Genomic DNA, 20,590 nt, shown 5'->3' on the forward strand with positions numbered 1-20,590 from the left:
CCAGCGCACACAAAGGCTAGCTGGCCAGCGCGCATGCGCACGCCAGAAACCTGAAGACCAGGTGTTCCAGGGCGTGCACTTGCGTTGTGGTTTGGACACTCAGTACCGAAAAGGTTTGCCGTCACTGCATTAGGGTTTACTTCGATTCAGACATTTAAAAAGTGTTTTATGGAGCACAAAGAGAAATTCATAGCACCTACCTACACGTCCTTCAAAATGCATCAGTACTTGGGATCATACAGGTGCAGCTGCTTTCAGGAGCTGTGGACAGGTGTCACATTTCTATTTCTGCACTCTCCTGAAAGTACCTTCCCCTTTACATCCAGGATATTGCATGAGCCTTCACTTTTTTTGGAAATATGAATTTTTCCAACTGTGTCCTTATATATTTTTATTTAATTAATTAATTTATTCGATTTATCAGTCGCACCCTCTCCGTGAAGGGACTCGGGGCGACGTACAATCAAATATATAGGCGTGTGGCATGGAGGAGGTAAATACATCAACATTTAACAATTCAAGTAGAAATAAAAGCCACAAAGTTAAGATAAATAACAGTAAAATTACAACAATTAAAACAGTTAAAATACCCAAAAGATTTAAATTACAGTTTAAAATTGCCAGGGAGGTTAGAGAGTTCTAATTAAGCCAGGCCGGCTAGTTGGAACAGGTGGGTCTTGAGTTTCATGCGGAAGGAGCGGAGATCAGTCGTTGTCCTAATATCTGGGGGGAGGTCGTTCCAGAGGGCTGGGCCCATCACAGAGAAGGCCCTACTCCTGGGCGCCGCCCTCTGGCACTGCCTAGTGGACGGCACCCGGAGGAGTCCCTCTCTGTGAGAGCGGATTGGTCGCAGGGATGTATGGGGCAGGATACGATCCCGTATCCCCATGGAAAGAGGTCCATACAAACGACCACTGAAATTAGAAAAACATGCATTTCACTCAGCCTTTTGAAAAAGCAGCCTGAATTTACAAAAATATGCCTATCCCTCGCCCTTTTTGAAAAAGTAATCTGAATTTTCAGTGGAATGAGCAAAAGTAAAACCTTAGGTAATTGATCAGCACGGGGCTAAACTGTGTTTCTGGATTTTGACTTTCTCAGAGATCTCTAATACTTTGCTTTGATCATTTTTAGCACCCGTGGTGAACAGATCAACCAAGCCTCCCTGTCCTGTGCCATCATCTTCCACACCAGGTAGGAAAATTTTGTGTTTATCTTCCCAAGAAGATAAACTTTGCAACCCACTGATTGCAAAAATGCAATGGGAAATGGGAAATGAGTTCGGCTTTAATTCTAGGCAACCAGATTGGTTACATTCCCTTAAAGAAAAGTAGGATTCAAAAGGGAAATGAGTTACACGTTTTAAGAATGTTTCCTCATAAGTACTCCGGACATTTGCTGTATACAAGGCACCAGACTAGAAAACTCCTCCCCTTTTAACATGCATCAGCACCATACATATGTACAAAGGGGCAGGATTTCGATCACATTGCTGGGACCGCCATCTTGTCTGATTTGAGTCCTTTACTCTGCAGATGCTGCTGAGTGCAGGATTATAAAAGAAGCCCAAGGCTGAGGCACGATATCCTGTCTTTAGTGAAATGATACAGAGATTAAGGCAATGTAACCAAAGGTTGCATTTCATGTTAATTATATATTTAGCATGAACTTACAAATATCTAATATTTTCTTCAAAGCCATCTCTTAAGGCTGAAGTTCCGTTTATTCAGAAATTATTTTCATTGAATATGAAAATGTTTTAATTCCTAGCAATCCATTAAGAAATAAAGTAAAGAATGCCCTTGAGTCAACTCCTGATTATTGCATTGAAGATGTTTTCTGGGTAGCATTGCAAAAGTGGTTGGCCCTTGTCTTCTTCTGGGGTATTCTTTTGTTGCCGATTCAGAATTTGACCGATTCAAAAAGCTAAGCAGGTCTTTGGAAATCACTAGGAAATCTCAAGGTTAGACTAGGGCAGCGATGGTGAACCTTTTTTGGCTCGTGTGCCACAAGTGGGGGGGTGCAGGGGGGTCGTGTGGGGGGGTGCCGCACCCATAATGCAACGCACAACCCCCCCAGTGCGCATGCGTGCACAACGCGTGACCCCCCACCCATTTTTACATGCTTTTTTTGCCCTCCCCAGGCTCCAGAGGCTTTATAGGAGCCTGGGTAGGGCAAAAAGAGCCTCCCCCGCCCCCCCAGAGTCCCTACGGAGGCTTCAGGGACCAACCGTCCGGAGGCTTCCCTGAAGCCTTCGGAACATTTAAAACCACCCTCCGAGCAAACCGGAAGTCATGCGGAGCCATTTGTCAGGGCACGCGAGGCGCTGCCCTGTCAGCTGGCCAGCGCACATGCGCGCGCTGGTCAGCTGAGTTCACCTTTTTAAAAGCTATTTTTAGCCTTCCCCAGGTTCGCCATCACTGGACTAGGGAATCAAAAAACCTAACTGGAAAAAGGTATAGGCAAAGCATATCTATATTCACATCTACAAAATCACAAGAAAAACTTGCAGACTTTATATAAAGGGTTGCACTGTTAATCTAAAAATGAAATCTTTGTGTCATTCATGGGCCTAGTTTTGCACAGAAATGGTTTAATTCTGTTTCTATCCTCTTGTCTGCAGACGTATATGAAATTCCTGAGGAAGAGGTAAGATGGTGTGTGTGTGTGTGTGTGTGTGTGTGTGTGTGTGTTTTAAAAGACTCACCAGTGAAGAAAAAGAACAATTATTCAGAGCAGAAAGAGGAAAATAACTCTTTGTGGTACATGAGTGTACAAAGGAAAGAGGAATATAATGAATATGTTTAAAATTGCATTTTTTATATAGCGCTTAAGGACGCCAAACACAATTTTCATCTCCTTTTCCAAAATGGCACCAATGAGATCCATTTCTAGGGAAAGATGAGAATATCAACCACATTTAAATCTTACCTGTTTTGCAATAATAATTTAAAGAAAAATATGTGAAGAATATTTATTAGTTTTCTAGGGTAAAATATTAGTAGCAAAAGCTTGGCTCAGCAAATTTGACATGTTTATTTGATCTGCTTTTGAAATTCACTACAGAAGAGACATTATATTTCAGTTATATGAAGTACTTGTCGCAGTATCTCCTACAAAATTGACAAGAGCTGGCATTTTAGGGGAAATGTTCCTTAAGAAAATTAAAAACCTAATGCAATTTGTGAATACTAATTAATTCATTTTTTTCCAGCAGGAGTCATCACCTCCATTACTCAGGTAACTTACTGTTCGCTCTGAAATTACAGGTAAACGTTGCTACATAATAGAGGTTATTTCCCCAATTTATTTTCTCCTTTAAAAAAGTCTTAATCTAAGGTAGAGAATTGTAATTTTACGACACAGCAGAATTTTAGTACAATGATGTATTGCAAAATAGCTGATGTGAGGTCAAGCAAGAGGTAATTATGCTAGAATTCGAATATGGCTATAACCTTCTTTGATAAGCCCAGCTTTTTCCATGTGCTGCTTCTATGTCTCAGACTGCACATTGTGCATGTCATATTGAACACCTGATTCAAAATCTTCACACTGAAATTAGGTACTTTAATTCTACATAATCCCCCAGCAACTGATATTTGGAGAACTGTATGAGGCGGAGGCAGAATGAAGGAGAAACAGTGGCAGAGACTAGGGGGTGGAATCAAAAAAGGAATCAGCCTGGAGTCACTACGTGGGCACAAATTCACCAAATACAACTTCTCTTGAATTCCATTAATCCTTACATATCACCAGAAGATTGCTTACTGTTAGTTGACTAAAATCCTGTGCATAGGCATCAGCAATACATTAGTTTAATTGGAACTTAATGTGTGGCCTTGGATGTTTGCACTTCACATTAATCTAGTCAATTAATGTTTAGCACTATTTCAGCGTTAATGGATTAATGGAATTCAAGAGGGTTTGGACTTACTTTGTTTGTGACTCTAGGCTGATTCCTTTTTTGACTCCCCCCCCCCCGCCCCCCAGCTCTGCCATTCCTCCATCTACACAGAACTTTCAAACATCTGTGAGGAACATGATTTGGAAACGTAGTCTTGTGTGGAAAGTTTATTCGTTTTTGTTTTTTTTTTGTCCCTAAGGATATCCAAGCCGCTTCCTCCCAAACCAGCTTCGAGGCCATCTGGAGGACATTCTCATGAACGCAGCATACCTAAAGAACCCTTCGCATCAGATACATTTAAATCAGACAGGTTAGTTTTCAGTTTAAAAGAAGTTTCTCTAAGTTGCTAATGAATAGAATTCACGTTGAGCATTTAACGTGGTTTTGTGAGTAGCATTCTACTTTGACTAGAAAGTGCTCACTGGTGCCCTAAGCACTGACAAATCTTGGTGCCCGTCTCCTTTGTAATTATTGTACAAATCTTCATTGGTTTTTTTATTATTATTTCTCAACTTTGTGGTGCCCCCTTTGGGCCTGGTGCCCTAAGCATGTGCTTAGTCTGCTTAATAGTTAATACACCCCTGCTAGAAAGAGTCAGGTTTTTATACATTTTATACAGCCACCTGTGTAAGGAAGTTTGAATCCAATTTAAAATTTGGCCTCCTTGAAGAACAGATAGGACATTTTTTTTAAAAAAAAAAGCAACACTAGATCTCATGAAGCACATCTAAATAAATTATTTACCATAAGAAACTGCCACTTTTACTATAAGGAATCAAAATTATCTAGGCTTTACAAGCTGTGCTGATCTGGCATTGGTCTTTATCCAACTGAGAGACCAATCCAGTTTACAGTCCATGTACTTCCTCAATGTAGGGGATCACTAGAGCTGAAAGCACATTTGTAAAAGTAGAATAGCTTTCTGGACCTGATCTATTGATTATAGTTCTCATCAACCCTAGATAGAAACGTGCTGCAGTGGCTGCTGCTGCTGGGAGCTTTATTGTAGGAGATGGAATATATACTCTCCATCTTGGAAAGGCATCAGGTTTAGGAACTGAATTTAATATATCCCCTTTTTAGGTAACCCAGCTCAGTCCGCAGTGGAAAAATACCCCTCAAAGCAACCATTAGAAAGAAGTTTATTGCAGTTTTGTTTAAAGAAGAAAAATAAAGACTAAAATATTTTCTGTCCTTTCCAGAAACATTTTACCACTTCCAAGGCACCGTCCTTCTCCGAAAGCTGTAAGTATTTCACATACACGTTCATAATGCAGTATGAACAGTCTGGACTATTGTAACGTGTTCTAGATGGGTCTGCCCTTGAAAAGTATCCAAAAGCTTCAGTTGTTTTGGAATGTAACAGCCCACACAATTTTGAATACGCATGTAACCCCAGTTTTGCTGGAGCTGTAATGTACTTCTGGGTACATTTCAAGGTCCTGGTTATCACCTTTAGAGCACTGTGGGGCTTGGGGCCAGGCTGCTTGAAGGACCACCTCTCCCTCATTACATCCACTTAGCCCATCAGGATAGGAAGGCAGGGCATGTTGCAGGTCTCATATGGTAGGAATGTGTATCTGGTAGGACCATGGAAAAGGGCCTTCAAAGGTGGTGGGCCCTTTTCTATGGAACATCAGTTGCCCAGAGGTAGGATTGGCTCTTGACTTGCTGCTCTTCTGAAAGGCTCTGAAAATGTGGTTTGCTAGCAGGCCTGGGGACCATGAATGGAGATGATCGAGTGGTCAATTTGATTGTGTGGCTACAACCAGAGGGCAAGTAGGGTTTTTATGTTGTGGAATTTTAATATTGTAAGCCACCTGGAGTCACCTGTGTGTGAGTTGGGTAGCGATATGAAGTTGCTTAATAAATAAGTAATAAAGACACAGCGATATGAAGTTGCTTAATAAATAAGTAATAAAGACACAGCGAGTTTCCGCAGGTGGCATGGCATGGCAGAATAGACTAGACTAGACTAGACTAGACTAGACTAGACTAGACTAGACTAGACTAGACTAGAATAGAATAGAATAGAATAGAATAGAATAGAATAGAATAGAATAGAATAGAATAGCAGAGTTGGAAGCGACATTGGAGGTCTTCTAGTCCATGCTTATTTTGGAGCCATGACACGTTTAGCCCAAATTCCAGGATAATTACAGTTCCTTGTCTTGCTCATGCTAGATATATGCATACAAACCTTCTTTATAAATTTTATATACTTTTATTTATTTACACTTCTTCATATTTCTTAATCGCCCATCTCCCTCAGACACTTATGTCCTATGTCCAGATCTGGAATAGCTGCCATTTAGGGTTTATAGAAACTGAAATTCAAACCTACAACAAGCCATGCTTCAAAATCTGATTTCCGCAAAGCCATTACAGTGTTCATGCTGGATTAAACAGAAACCAGCGATCCTGCTTTAAATGTTTCCGAAATAGGGATTGGATGGCAGTATGGCCAAGCTCACTAATTGGGGCTTTTTATTTTGGTGCCATTTGAACACAGTGCTTAATAAAACAAATGTTTTTCTAGCTGACAATGGTTTTTTCTGTAGCATGTAAAGCTATTTTCCAGAGGATGTCACCCTTTCAGTTCAGCTCAAAAACTCTGAAAAGTATCATTCCCTACAGTAGTATATAGAGTAGTTTCGTTGAGAATTTTATTGGCTCCAAATTTTACCTTCCTTCGGATAATGCTGTGGGTCTCACTGAAGGTACATCACAAGGTTTCCCAACTTTGACAATCTTAAGATGAGCGGACTTCAATTCCCAGAATTCCCCAGCCAGCTTAAAATCAGACATTTCAGAGGATTCCTTGTCTTGAACTTCATAGACTTACATATGGCTGAGAGGGAATATGCCAAGGTAGTTGAAAAAACGATGGGTAATGTGTTGACTCTATCCAGGGCAGGAAGTGAGCTAACGAATCATAATGGGGAGCCAGCAGAAGCTTCTCACATTAAAATGAAAGGAACAAGTTTGGCAAGAGAAGGTGAATTCATTGAACTCACTGGGATGCTAGAGATTTGTAAGCAGATCAATCGCAAAGGCATGGAAGGATTCCCCAAAATGGGGCAAAGTCAGACAACCTGCTCATGCAGGAGATCCATAAATGTGCAAGCATTTCTGAAAGTTAAGCTTGTGTACATAAACTAACCTGCCAAGCAATTGGATCAATTAACTACCTCAACATTTCAAAGGTTTTAGTTTTAATATGAGAGGCAGTTTGGTCTAGTGGTTGAAGCACCAGGCTACAGAAGAGAAGCAACCTAGGAAAAATTTCCTAACAGTGAGAGCAACTCACCAATGGAATAGCTTGCTTTCAGAAGTTGTGGGTGCTCCATCACTAGAGGATTCAAAAAAAGACTGGACAAATCATTTTTTCTGAAATGGTATAGGGTCTCCTGCTCAAGAAGGGGGACTAGAAGACCTCCAAGGTTCCTTCCAACTCTATTATTCTATGTTCTGTAAATCAGGAGACTGTGGGGAATTCTAGTTCTACCATAGCCATGAAAGCCAGCTGGGTGCATCTTTCAACCTAACTCACATCACAAGGCTGTTGTTGTTGTTGTTGTGGGGAAAATAATAAATGGCAGGATACAAATAAATAAATATTGATGCTGCTGTTTGTTGATGTCTATGGAGATTCTCAGTAATCCAGGTCATGGTTGTCCCAAAGGAGCTTTTTTTTTTCAAGAGGCAACTGGGTTTTGGGGTTTTCTTTGAAGACATTTCACTTCTCATCCAAGAAGCTTTTTCAGCTCTGAAGAAATCCTTCCATTCCCCACCATCCTGTCAGAGCTGAAGAAGCTTCTTGGATGAGGAGCGAAACATCTTCAGAGAAAAATAAGAAAGTCCAGTTGCCTCTTGAAAAAAGCACCTTTGCTGGTTATTGATGTTTTTATTGATTTTGTATAGAACTATAACTCATTAATTTGATGATGACATCTTCATTAAGTCGTAGAATAAAAATAAATAAGTACCTTTGCAAGGTACTTAATACCTGGATTATCATTTGCCCAGACCTGTTAAATAATCTGAAAACTCTTTTAATTTCAGGATCCACAGGTCCTTGGAGCGCAAATGGATGGAAGTAAGAATATTCTGCCTTAAAGCCAAATGATTCTAAGATGACTGGGAGCACAAAAGATGCTTCCAAATAGCAGCGTTTCATGTTGACTTTATCATTTCATGTAATCCTGTGACTGTAGAAACAAAGCTGTTGCATCTGTCTATCAAAGCCCATTGATTTTGATGACAGGTCTTTCTGAGTTTTTCTAAGAATCGTTTAAGCTTTTCATTTTTGCTATAGTATTTTTTAACAGGTGAGGAACCTGTGGCCATCTGATGTTGTTGAACTACAATTCTCAGCTACCCTGATGAACATGATCAGTGATGAGAAACAACCATATGAAAATTGTACTCAACAACATCAGGAGAACAGTAGTTTCATGTTAGCTTCAAAAGCTGGTTTAATGTAGCACAGGGATGTCAAACTCAAGGCCCACGGGGTGCTTAGATCTGGCCCATGGGGCTGCCCTGAAAATAGCGAAGGACTGGCCCGTGGTGCCTCTGCCAGCAAAAACAGAGCCCAAGAGGCACACAACCCTCTCAGGCCCCGTTTTTGGCTGCAACAGCCTCCTGCAGCCCTCTGCCAGCAAAAAACAGGGCATTTGAGCATCAAAGAAGGGACAGGAAAGGAGAAAGAGGAAAGACAAAGAAAAAGAAGGAAAGATGAGAAGAGAGCAAGGAAGGAGAATGAATAGGGAAGGGGAAGGGAAGGCAGGGAGGGAGGGAGGGAGGGAGGAAGGAAGGATCGCTCTAGCCCAGTCTTGGTGCCCCCGACAGGAGTGATGTCAAGCTGGCCATGCCTATCCCATCCATGCCTGCCCACCTTGGCCCCCCAAGGTCAAACACAACCCTGATGCATCCCTGAACGAAATCGAGTTTGACACCCCTGATGTAGCAGATAAGAATATGTCAATTGTGGAATCTTTGCTTTGAATTTCACCTTTTCCACAAATATAACTTTAGATCAGTGTTTCTCAACCTTGGTAACTTGAAGATATGTTGATTTCAACTCCCAGAATTCCCTAGCAGCGTGCTGGCTGGGTAATTTTGGGTGCTGAAGTTCATATATCTTCAAGTTGCCAAAGTTGAGAAACGCTGCCTTCAACAAATCATTTTCTCCCTGTGCCTCTCCCTACCACGTTAAGGGAATAATAATGTGAAGTATTGCAATTGAGCCATTGCACAAATGACAAAATAATATGAAATGCTTGAAAGTTTCTGTATTTTTGATCCATAGTTGTAACTGTATATTGGATAATACACCAATTGTTTCCAGTAAATCCTGTATGATGGTATATGGTAAAACTTTGATTTTATCAAAGTTTTGCATTCAGTGGACTTTGGATACGACAATTAAATATTGCATTTGTACTGCTTCACAAAGCAATGTTTGTGCAGTTAATGTAAACTGGAATTGAATTGACGTTTGGCTTTAATAGACACAGCTTCTCCTCGCTTTGTCTATCAAATCAAATTTTTATTGTATGTTACGTTATCAAGATGCTGTAATAATTTTGAGCGTTAAGTTTGAATATTGTATGTGTTTTGAACTGGACTGGGCAAATCCTATGAAAAAGGAGATTCATACATATTCCTGATTTTTCCAATACAGCTTGGTCAGTGGATTTGCACAGTTTTGATTTTCAGTGGCTTTCTTATACTCAAAGCAATAGTAGCAGTATTCTAAACATTACAAACGTAACATTTTGTTCACCAACAGGTGCATTGAACTAACTACTCTGTTTGGATTTTTAGATAATGGCAGCAATAGTGCAGCAGAATTTAAAATTCCTTCTGTTAATGTTCCATCCCCATTTCCCAGGATCACGTAAGTGTTTTAAAAAAAATTATTCCTTCTCACTATAAAAACAGTTCTGGAGTTTTTGTAATCCTTAAATGAAGTATTTACCAGAAACAGTGTTCTGGGTTGCAATCATTTAATACACCATGTTATTGAAGTAGTTAATGGCTCTGATAGACTGGCAAGATGTAAAGAAACGTTTTGTATATTTTAAGCGCTCCTGAGAAGGCAGTGTGCAGGGTCTGTGATGTACATTTTTTAAAAAGGAGGTAGGACCTTGATCAAGTTTCATCATGTCTAACGTTGTTTTAATATTAATAATTCCTATCCTTTCTGGGACGGGTCTGTGGACTCCTTGGACTGATCTGATATCAGGGCCACCCCACGGTACAATGTCATCCTTTGGGAGGTGGGGAAGCCTAATAGAAGTATTGCTCAAATTTCAAAAAAAGTTGGCTTGTTTGAAAAACAGGCAAACGCTGCGATGGAGTTAGCCAGATAGACAACTAGCCAGACGTATCATTCCTCTGCTGTGTAAAGAGAGGCAAGGGGACTTCCTTACTCTAGGAACTGCCATTTTTTGCTCTGATGGCAGCTCAGTTGATTATTGTAGAGTCCTATTTGCTTGCAGGGAGGGACACCAGCATTCCTTGATCCGCCCCAGGATGCTGGGGTTGCCAGAAGGAAAGACAGTGACAGAACCAACTTGAAAATGGTTTGGAGAGATCCAGAAATGGAAATAGCAACAGCACTTAGACTTACAGTATATACCGCTTCACACTGTTTTACAGCCCTCTCTAAGCAGTTTACAGAGTTAGCATATTGACCCCCAACAATCCGGGCCCTCCTTTTTTACCAACCTCGGAAGAATGGATGGCTCAGTCAAACTTGAGCCGGTCAGGATTGAAGGAATCGAACTCCTGGCAGTGAGCAGAGTTAGCTTGCAACATTGCATTCTAACCACTACGCCACCATTAAGTGAATCGTGCAGCGATTAAGCAAACCTGGATTCCCCTGTTGACTTTGCTTTTGTTGGAAGCCAGCTGGGAAGATCGCAAATGGCAATTACTGACCCTGGGACACTGCAAATATATGCAGGTTGCCAAGCGCCCAGATTTTGATCATGTGACCGTGGGCACACTTGCAGCAATCATAAGTATGAGGACCAGTTGTAGGTCACTTTTTTTCAGCATCATTGTAGTTGCCAAATGACTGGTTTTAAGTCAAGGACTCTCTGCAGAAGAGAATCAAAGCCTAATGCATTCCCACAGATTGCACCAATAAAAACTATACACCCTGTGTTTATAAATTGTATGGTTGTCAGAGCTACCTAGGTTCACTTTATCATGCACTAGCCAATAACCCGCCATTGCCCAGGTATTTATTTATTGGGGGAAATGTCCGGACCAAACGTAATTTCTAATGTTGGAATTTCCCCCTTACCAGAGAGAGCTCCCTTGCGGAGTACTGTGAAAACGTTACCATGGCCACTCCACTGCGCTGCACGGTAGAAACCATTTTACAGCAGTACAGTATAAGCCATTTTAAGGCACAACAGGCTGCATCTTAACAGAACACACATCTCGAGGGGTTTTAGAGGTGTTTTATTCCCACAGTATTTGTTTCCAGAAAGTAAGTTACCTTGGCAACCTTCAGACGTAGACTTCAACTCCCAGAATTCCTCAGCCAGCTTTGTTGGCTAAGGAATTCTGGAAGTTGAAGTCCACAAGTCTTAAAGCTGCCAAGGTTGGAGACCCCTGGTTTAAAGACGTGCAGGAGAAGGACTTGTGTAAAGAAATATAGGCATCCAAACTTGGGTGCTCATAAATTGGATCATGAGAAAGAAGACTGCAAAGCAAAGGCAAGTTTAATAACACTCTTGCACCCCTACTTTTTTTTCTTACAGAAAAAAGCAAATAAATCCTGCAATACCGCCGGTGAGTTTGTGTTTTTAAAATCATCACCCTGAAGAGCCATTCTAAAAGTAACCTAAAATAATTAATTACATCTTCACCATCTTGTTCAAGCTATGTATCTATTTATATACAGTACGTGTGTGCATATATACATATATTTATTTTGCATTCTGTTGAATTACATTGATCATTTTGGGGGGTTTTTTTGTATTATTGGAAATGCATCAATCATTACAAAACGATCTGGAATTTTCAACGTTATCTAAAATATTTAGACGTAGCTCTGGGAAAAATGCAGGACTGAATCATAGGAAGCTTTATTTAATAAACACTGATTCAAGCATAGGGAATGAGCAGACATAGCGAAGGTGTCATAATGTACCCAAAATCTATATATATAAACATTACTTTTAATAGATGCCATCATTATCAACTTGAAACAAGGTAGATATTAAATGAGAGCAAAAAGAATTGGCAAGCGATGGCACAATTCTATTATAACAAATGTTTCAGATGAAATCTGGGAGCAACAGACCAGTAATGTCTGTTAATAGCAATAGCACTTAGACTTATATACTGCTTCATAGTGCTCTACAGCCCGCTCTAAGCACTTTCCAGAGTCAGCATATTTCCCCCAACAATCTGGGTTCTCATTTTACCCATCTTGGAAGGACGGAAGGTTGCGTCAACCTTGAGCCTGGTGAGATTTGATCTGCCAAACTGCTGGCAGCTGGTGATCAGCAGAAGTCGCCTGTAGTACAGCACTCTAACCACTGCTTCATTGTGGTCAGTTAGTATAAATTTGGATCAGTTGCAGCAAGATCATCCCAAGAGGTGTTGGATAGAAGAAACAAGCACTGCTTGCAATACTTGTTTCCAATGGTTCCCAATCTCCCATTTCTGTGATCAATATTCAGGATTACATATTGTTAAACATACTGACTTGATTAGAGCATTTTCTTTGTTACTCCACTACCTAGTGTAGTAGAGTTCTTCAATTTGCACATTTATATCTCTGTGTTGGCCTGTTAAAGATATTTCCTTAATATGGATTTTGACATTTTTTTTCCTGTGACCAGGACAAAAAGCTTTTTCAATATATTTCATTTCTGTTCATATTGAAGAATCAATTATAATCTTGATATTGGCAATTGCCAAACATTTAAATTGTTTTCTGTTTGGAAAGACACACGTAATGATTCAGAACGGATTCCACTGCTAACATAATAAGTATGCAAGGGCTAATAAGACAATTGCCCGGTACCCAAGCTATAATTTGCTACAATAAACATAAAATTCAGTACACTTTATTGTAAGAGTGCAAAGCAAAAGCAATAATTCTAAATGCATTAGCCTACTGGACCTATGCAGAGTTTAATTTCCAGATGTGATTCAAAGATGGCTACATAAAATATACAGATTGAATTTATTCAAGAAAAAACTCAAATTCAGAAATTGATTTGGTGCTTCAATTGCTTTTGTAAAGGAAATCAAAAGGGTGATCCAAATAATCAAAATAGTAGCCCTGACCAAATGAATGAAACCCCACCCCTATTCATGTGGTTAAATCAAATCGATTTAGAGTGACAGCTTGAAAGTGAATCTTCAGTGTTTTGAAATACAAATCAAAATGTCTCAAATGAAAACAAGTCAACATTTCAAACCAAATGAACAATTCCAATGACTTGTACATTCCTTCAATCTTGCCTAGCCCGATGCTCTCTGGATGGGTTGCATTTGAATTGCTCAGCTGGATACTAACTATGTTGACTAGGGATTTATGGACATTGATGATCTACCACAGGAGTGTCAAACTCAAGGCCTGGGGGGCGGATCCGACCCATGGGGTACTTAGATCTGGTCCATGGGGCCAAAGGAGTAGCCCGCAGTGCTTTCGCCAGTTAAAATAGGCTCCTGAGCTCTGTTTTTGGCTGCCACTGCCTCCCACAATCCTCTGCCAGTGACAACGGAGCTCCGTTTTCACTGGCAGAGGGTTGCGGGAGGCTATGGCAGTCAAAAACAGAGCTCGGGAGCCTGTTTTCACTGGCAGAGCGCTCAGGCTGCCACAGGTGTCCCCAACAGAAATGATGTCGAGCTGCCACACTCACCCTGGCCACACCCACTCCATCCCCCCAAGGTCAAACACAACCCTGATGCGGCCCTCAATGAAATTGAGTTTGACACTCCTGATCTACCACATTTTGAGACATCAGATTGAGAGAGGTTATTCTAATTTTTTTCAATATGATTGCCTACCATATCATCTTCAGTTTCCCATTAGTAAATGCAAATGAGATTACCTGTAAAATTAACTGCTTCTGCAGAAGAGCAAGTACTCAGCAACACTATTGAATGCAACATAAATTTATGCAATTTATGTATTTGGTTCTTCTGTCTCCATTAGTACTTGAACAATAAATATCTATTACACTACAATGAATTCGATTATTGGAAATGTTTAATATTGTGGTATGTTGCATCAGACATTCTTTCTGTTGATCATAAGTCTGAGAAAAAAAGTGTATAAATAAAACTTATTTACGTTTATTTGCTTTAATTCTATATTGTAGAAACCAAGCTTACCTGATAGAGACCACTTAAATATTGCTGGCGGTAAATCACTTTTTTTTTCCTTTTCAAAAGTTCTAATTTTACTGGCGGTTGCCACTTTTCCTATGGAGAATACTATTGTAGCAGTGGTAGAACTTATGAATTGCCTTACCAGTAACTTGCTTTTCCAATAAATAATACGTAGGAACAAGCAGTGAGTTGAAAGACAGCTTTATTGGGAATGTAGAGAAATGTTGCAAATACTGCATTGGCTAAAATAGTAAGACAAATAGACTCTCTGTCTTTCTACAGATAAATATTAATACCAACAGTGTGAGTAGAGGACCATATTCCTGGCCTCTTTAGATGCTTCTGATGAGCCTGTCAACCCTGAAGCAAGCCTGGCTAAGGCCATCTTGGAGGCTTCAGGGTTGCCACAAAGAAGAAGGGACAGAGAGGGGGAAAATAGATAGCTGGGGTCAAAACAAAAAGTTCTCCTGTGGGAACCAAGGACAACAGGAATGTCCTGGGGAGAGGAGGAGTGGAGTAACCAAGCAACCGGCTAACACCTCTATTGGACAGAGCCACTATATGAGATCAAATGCTGGCTTGACAGCATTCTGGGCCTGATTCAAAGGACTATTCCTTATGTTCTCAATTTAAGAACAAAGAAAACCTTTTTCACCTAGCCAGTAGCTATAATTTCTATCTGTTCCTCGACTTACATAATTCAGACCAAAATTTCTCTTGCTAATTAAGGCATTTGCTAAGTGAATTTTGCCCCATTTTATGACCTTTGTTGCTGCAGTTGTCAGGAGAATCACTGCAGTTGTTAAGTTAGTAACACGGTTGTTAAGTGAAGCTGGATTCCCCATTGACTTTGCTTCTTGGAAGATTGTAAAAGGTGATCCCATGACCCCAGGACACACACAACCGTCATAAATATGAGTCAGTTGACAAGTGCCTGATTTTTGAACAAATGACCATGGGGATGGTATAATGGTTGTAAGTGTGGAAAACAGTTATAAGTCACTTTTTCCAGGGAAGTTGTAACTTCAAACAGTCATTAAATGAACTGTTGTAAGTTGAGGACCTGTATATTTCCTGGAGTTGTTTAATTCATTGGGAATGAATTGTTTAATTTATTCCCACCTTTACAGTACAGAAAAGGAGGCTAGATTAATCAATAAAAATTAATTTAAGAGTAGGCTTATGTCTTTGACAAATTTCTGTTAGCCCCAGAAAACAGAGATTGTGGGATTTGCACTCCAGCCTGTTAGTGTATCACGGTCCAATTTTTGGTGAACTGCGGTGCTTGCAAAACACTAAAAGTCTGTTTAAATAACATTGCAATGTTTGTATATGCATTATTGTTTTCTAAAGATAACACATGTACATGTGTTCTGACAATTAATGAACAGAATGTAATGTAAGGAACAGTTCAGATAAGTCTACTAAACTTTATTTCGCAGGCCAAGTGGTATTATCAATGGATTCACACATAACCAAGCCAATTATGATTTATTCATTTGGCTGTACTTAGATAGTATAATGACTAACTATAGTGTATGATCAGGTCACTATCTACCGTATATTTCGGTGTACAAGACGCACCGGAGCGTAAGACGCACCAAGATTTTGAAGAGGTAAACTAAAAAGGGGGGGGTTGCACTCTGCAGGACTCCCAAACCCTCTGCACACCTCATTTTTTGTGAAAAATGGGACATGCAGAGAGTTTGAGAGGCCTGCAAAGTGCTCCGGGGGGGTGGGAATGAGCAAAAAACAGTCCGTTTTTCGCTCGTTTTTGCCCCCGCCCCCCAGGAGCACTTTGCAGGCCTCCCAAACCTCCGCACGTCCATTTTTGCAAAGGGGACGGGGTTTTGGGAGACCAAAAATGCTGCATTCAGTGTATAAGACGCACCCAGATTTTCACCCTCTTTTTGTGGGTGGGGGGGGGGAAAGGTGCATCTTATACTCTGAAAAATACGGTACCCTTTGAACAAAATTAGGTTGTGAGTTGTTGTTTTTTTAACTTGCCCTTGCTCTTTTAGCAATTATAGGAAAAATTTGCATAGTATCTTAATCCAGAGGTGTCTGCAGCTTACATAAACTTGACCTAATCTTCTAGCCCAGCTTTTTCAGGGGAATCCTATGATCAATGTACATGTATTATTTATATAGCGAGATATTTAGTCAATAGAGGATAGAATGGATCAGCAAACAACCTTGTATATAAGCAAGGGCAAGATCAACATCTGAGCCTAGAGTCATTGCTCTAGTACAAGTTGGAGTAGTTCCACCAAAGCTGGACTCATTTGTGAACCTAACTAATCAGGCTTCTCTATCCTTTGTCAAACATAGATAAACCTATACCTGCTGAACGCCGCCGGGGTTCCAGTCACGACATGCCTCTTCCACCCATCCCTTCCAGCGTTCAAAAGTAAACATCTGTCATTTGCTTTTAAAACAGCTTTGTTATTGCAGACCCTGATCAGGCGGTTCTAACTCTAAAGTAGGGATGCTCAAAAGAAGGTAAAAGTTGATAAAGAGGTGATGCTGTGGTATGTGGCACTAAGAAGCCTTTGATATTGCTTTAAGACAACATTAATGAAGCAAGTTCAATTTTATAGGAAACTAGCTGATAACCCGGCATTGCCCGGGTATCTATTTATCCGATTCCAGCCCTGATTTGTTGAAAATGTCCAGACCAAACATAATTTCTAATGTTGATTTTTTTTTTCCCTTACCAGAGGGATCCCCCTTGTGGAGTACTGTGAAGCCGTTACCATGGCAACTCCACTGCACTGTACAGTAGAAGCCATTTATGGCAGTATGATAGAAGCCATTTTAAGGCACAACAGGCTGTATCTTAACAGAACACACACCCAGAGTGGTGTTAGGGGTGTCTTACCCCCACAGTATTTTTTCCAGAGAGTAACTCATCTGTGTACCAAGTTGGTTGCAATCAAAAATGGAACTTGGTTATTTAGGATTTTATGCCCCGTGTAGAGTATCTCAATTTGTTTCTTCTATGAAATCATCATAAAATCAGTTACAAGTTGCCAGGAAGCTGGAAATATCATAACATCACAATCAAAGGTTCAGTTAGTCTTTATTATCAATTGTTGTTACAGAGTGGAACAGCTGGCTGTTTGGGGAACATCACTCTCTGCCCATCTTCAAATCCCTTTGGATAATTCACATTTGAGGTCATCAATTAAGCAAACAGATTGTTGAAGCATGCATTACAAGCCAACATAGGTTGGCTTTACACAACATGCTAAAATTAGAATAAAAAGGACCTGGGAAAGGACCTATGTTACTGCCTCTTCATATCTGACTCTAGGAGGCAGTGCTCATCTCTTGTTTCTTAGCCAAGGGAGCCAGTGTTATCCAGAGACATTTATGTGATCATGTGACCAGCATGACTAGATCAAGGCTCACAGAAAGCTGTGTCCTGCCCACTGAAGTGGTACTTATTTATCTACTCACGTTTGCTTGCTTTCAAACTGCTAGGTGGGGCAGGAGCTGGGGCAAGTAACAGGAGCTCATCCCCGTCATGCAGCATTTGGGTCTTGAACTCAGGATGTCAGTTTTCCAGCTGACAAGCTCAGTGTCTTTAACCACTGATCCACTGCACCTCCTTGGCATACAAATACAAGCACATATTTCCTAGGATAGCACAAATACCATGCAAGTCAACAAAAAAGCATAATTTATTTAAGGAATCACTGAAATATAGCAAGCATGCCTATACCAGATCTAAGGCATATTTCCAATCACTTTGCTATTGATAGCATATTCCTAAATTAAATCAAGCAAACAATAACATGGTCCAATGCAAGCTATGTGGACCCTAAATATATCTTGCTAGGGTAAGGTAAAGTAAGGATTTTTTTTTTACAAATCGTCAGACTCTTAACAATAAATGTTGGGTACCTTTTGTATTTTTTTCTTACATCACTGAATTCTGAGCAGATGCATTATGATATCTAATGCCATTTTTTATTTCTTTAATCTCCAACTCCAACCCCTAGGCCATTACCTCAGAAGCCGCCAATCTTGTCAAGTAAGTATTCTTACATTTGATTTAATTTTGGTGTGCAGTTAGTTCATTTTGATCAGGGTGGAAACCTTGCTGATAGCAAAATGTGTTTTATCAGGGAAACCTGGTTTACCCAAATATGGGACAGAGCATACTGCTTCGGCTTTCGCCCTTCAGCCCCAATCCAGGAGCTTTCGCAGGCAATTGCTTTCACAAAACAAACTATTTTTGTGTATATTTACCAACAAAGAAATGCAACGAAGAGACTACTATAGATCTATTTCAAGCTATTTAGCTCTCATCAGCTAGCCATACCCTTCTGGGATTTGAACCTGGGTTACTTACATATTAGGTAGTTGTATTAACCTCTAAGCCATGGGCTCTCCTAGCTTGCTGGTAGTTATTGCCATGACCTTCTCCTTATTTGGTTCTTGTCACTGATCTAGAAGGAAATAACTTATCCTAAGCAATCATATTCAACAGAAAACAAATATAACTAAAGAGTAGGAATGTAATGTTGCATCACAGGCTCTTTCATTAATAGTCTACATAGAAAGCCATTATATTCATGGTAGCTTACAAATAATATTCTCTTCCTTAGGATCTCCAGAACCTGCAAGCCACACTATACACACGCGAAGTAATAGCTTTCAAGCGGAACAGGTATAACGCTAGTATAAGTTTTTTTAAAGAATATGGGAGAGGGGACTAGATCAGTGGTGGGTTGCAGGGGGTACGCCCTGGTACGGGTGTAGCGGGGCCTGCCGGGAGCACCGGGTACTGTTCCGGTATGGTGCTCGGGAGGGCCCACCCACCCACCAGCCGTCCTTACCTGTACTTGAGCTCTTTGGTGCTTCTGCGCACGCACATGGAGCATACTGCGCAGCTGGAGCATCATGGAGGCATCTCAGGAGGTAAGGATGCATGTGTGCACGGCACGCATGTGCACGCATGCTGCACACATTCATGTGGTGGACGCCTGGCCCCGTTGCATTGTACCAGTTGCAACGGGATCCAGAACCCATCCCTGGGCTAGATGTCATCAAATTTTGATCACAATTTAATGAGCCATCCTTTGGATAATTCACAGGTCCTTCATAAATAAATAATAAATGCTCATTTCAATATTTTTCTATCAAAAGAACGTTTATAAAAAAAAATCACATTTACATTACAGATTTTGTGATTAAATCTATACAAAGGCAAATTTAATATTTACATATCTACACATTGTTCATAAATTCTTCACATCCTGTGAAGCACTTCCTGATTAATATGCAATTTATGAAATTTTATTTTTTTTCTTTAAAAAACAGCATAGGAAATCTTTGGTTTTGGGGATACATAGATAGCAGTGCCTTTTTTTTTTTTTTAACAGGATGCTGGCGTTCTTGGTCAAGCATGGTACATGGCTTCTAGTGATCGGAAAATAGCCGAGGAGGCATTACATAAATCAAACAAGGTAAAAAGTACTTCTTTGAAAATCACAGCTTCTAACAATTCTTCAGAAGCATAGGAGAGAATTTGAAACAAGAAGCATCATCAAACAGGCAGAAAGATACACATTCCTCTTTCCTCATACGATATTATTTGACTAACGCTGGACCTTTATTTCTGGCTGTTACAAAACAACTTCATGCACTTCTTAATAATGACAAGGAGTGTTCATTATGGCAAAAATTCACTGAAATATTATTAATATAAATGTGAGGGGACCAGAAAAGCATTGTTGCATAAGATTCAGCTAAGTGTACAGAAGAAGAAGAAAATGGTAGAATAAAGGAGACTAAATATTTGGGGACTACATATCCTTTAAGGAACAGGCTCGTTGTAAACTGGACTGTTTTAGTCATTATACAGGTGCAGTCCACAGAAATTATCCTAGCGTCCAGGCTGCTAGAACAGGGATGCTGTGGAATATTTTAAATTTGGACTACTTACCTACTTAACATTAGGTATTTCCTTAGACTTAAGGGCTCCATTAAAAAAATATTTGAAACAAAAGGTCACTGTGATTCAAGAAAAAATCCAATTTTGGGAACATCTGCTTTACTCTGAAAACTGTTTCTTGATTTAAAGCTTTAATGGAAAGAATTGTTTCTTCCCCCAGGTAGAAATAAGCTTTGTAACAGTAGAATCCCTGAACTCAATGCAGAAGGAATACAGTTCATATTCCTATATTAATTCTCTATGTACATCTAAAAAGATATATGGATCTTTTGTAGACACCGGAGTAGGCTGTGGGATTGTAAAAGTCAAAAATTCTAAAACCTTTTTCTTTTTATCAATTAAGATAT

The 20,590-nt window shown here is 40.1% G+C and overlaps 1 protein-coding gene across 4 annotated transcripts in view; it reads left to right on the forward strand.

Annotated features, from left to right (window-relative positions):
* The window catches only part of BLNK (B cell linker), a 128,700-nt gene that overhangs the window by 105,611 nt on the left and 2,499 nt on the right, over nucleotides 1-20,590 (forward strand). For 3 of the 4 annotated variants that reach the window (XM_081954003.1, XM_081954000.1, XM_081954002.1), the window contains 13 exons: nucleotides 1,135-1,194; nucleotides 2,624-2,649; nucleotides 3,215-3,240; nucleotides 4,104-4,214; nucleotides 5,107-5,149; nucleotides 7,970-8,003; nucleotides 9,737-9,809; nucleotides 11,689-11,719; nucleotides 14,269-14,311; nucleotides 16,610-16,688; nucleotides 18,286-18,317; nucleotides 18,895-18,956; nucleotides 19,672-19,755. In XM_081954003.1, the coding sequence (XP_081810129.1) occupies nucleotides 1,135-1,194; nucleotides 2,624-2,649; nucleotides 3,215-3,240; nucleotides 4,104-4,214; nucleotides 5,107-5,149; nucleotides 7,970-8,003; nucleotides 9,737-9,809; nucleotides 11,689-11,719; nucleotides 14,269-14,311; nucleotides 16,610-16,688; nucleotides 18,286-18,317; nucleotides 18,895-18,956; nucleotides 19,672-19,755 (704 nt within the window). The remainder of the gene's footprint in view (nucleotides 1-1,134; nucleotides 1,195-2,623; nucleotides 2,650-3,214; nucleotides 3,241-4,103; nucleotides 4,215-5,106; nucleotides 5,150-7,969; nucleotides 8,004-9,736; nucleotides 9,810-11,688; nucleotides 11,720-14,268; nucleotides 14,312-16,609; nucleotides 16,689-18,285; nucleotides 18,318-18,894; nucleotides 18,957-19,671; nucleotides 19,756-20,590) is intronic. The other variant, XM_081954001.1, reaches the window with a different exon arrangement.

The sequence above is a fragment of the Natrix helvetica genome (genome assembly GCF_964273705.1).
Source record: "Natrix helvetica genome assembly, chromosome: 5".
NCBI classification, from domain to species: Eukaryota; Metazoa; Chordata; class Lepidosauria; order Squamata; family Natricidae; genus Natrix; species Natrix helvetica.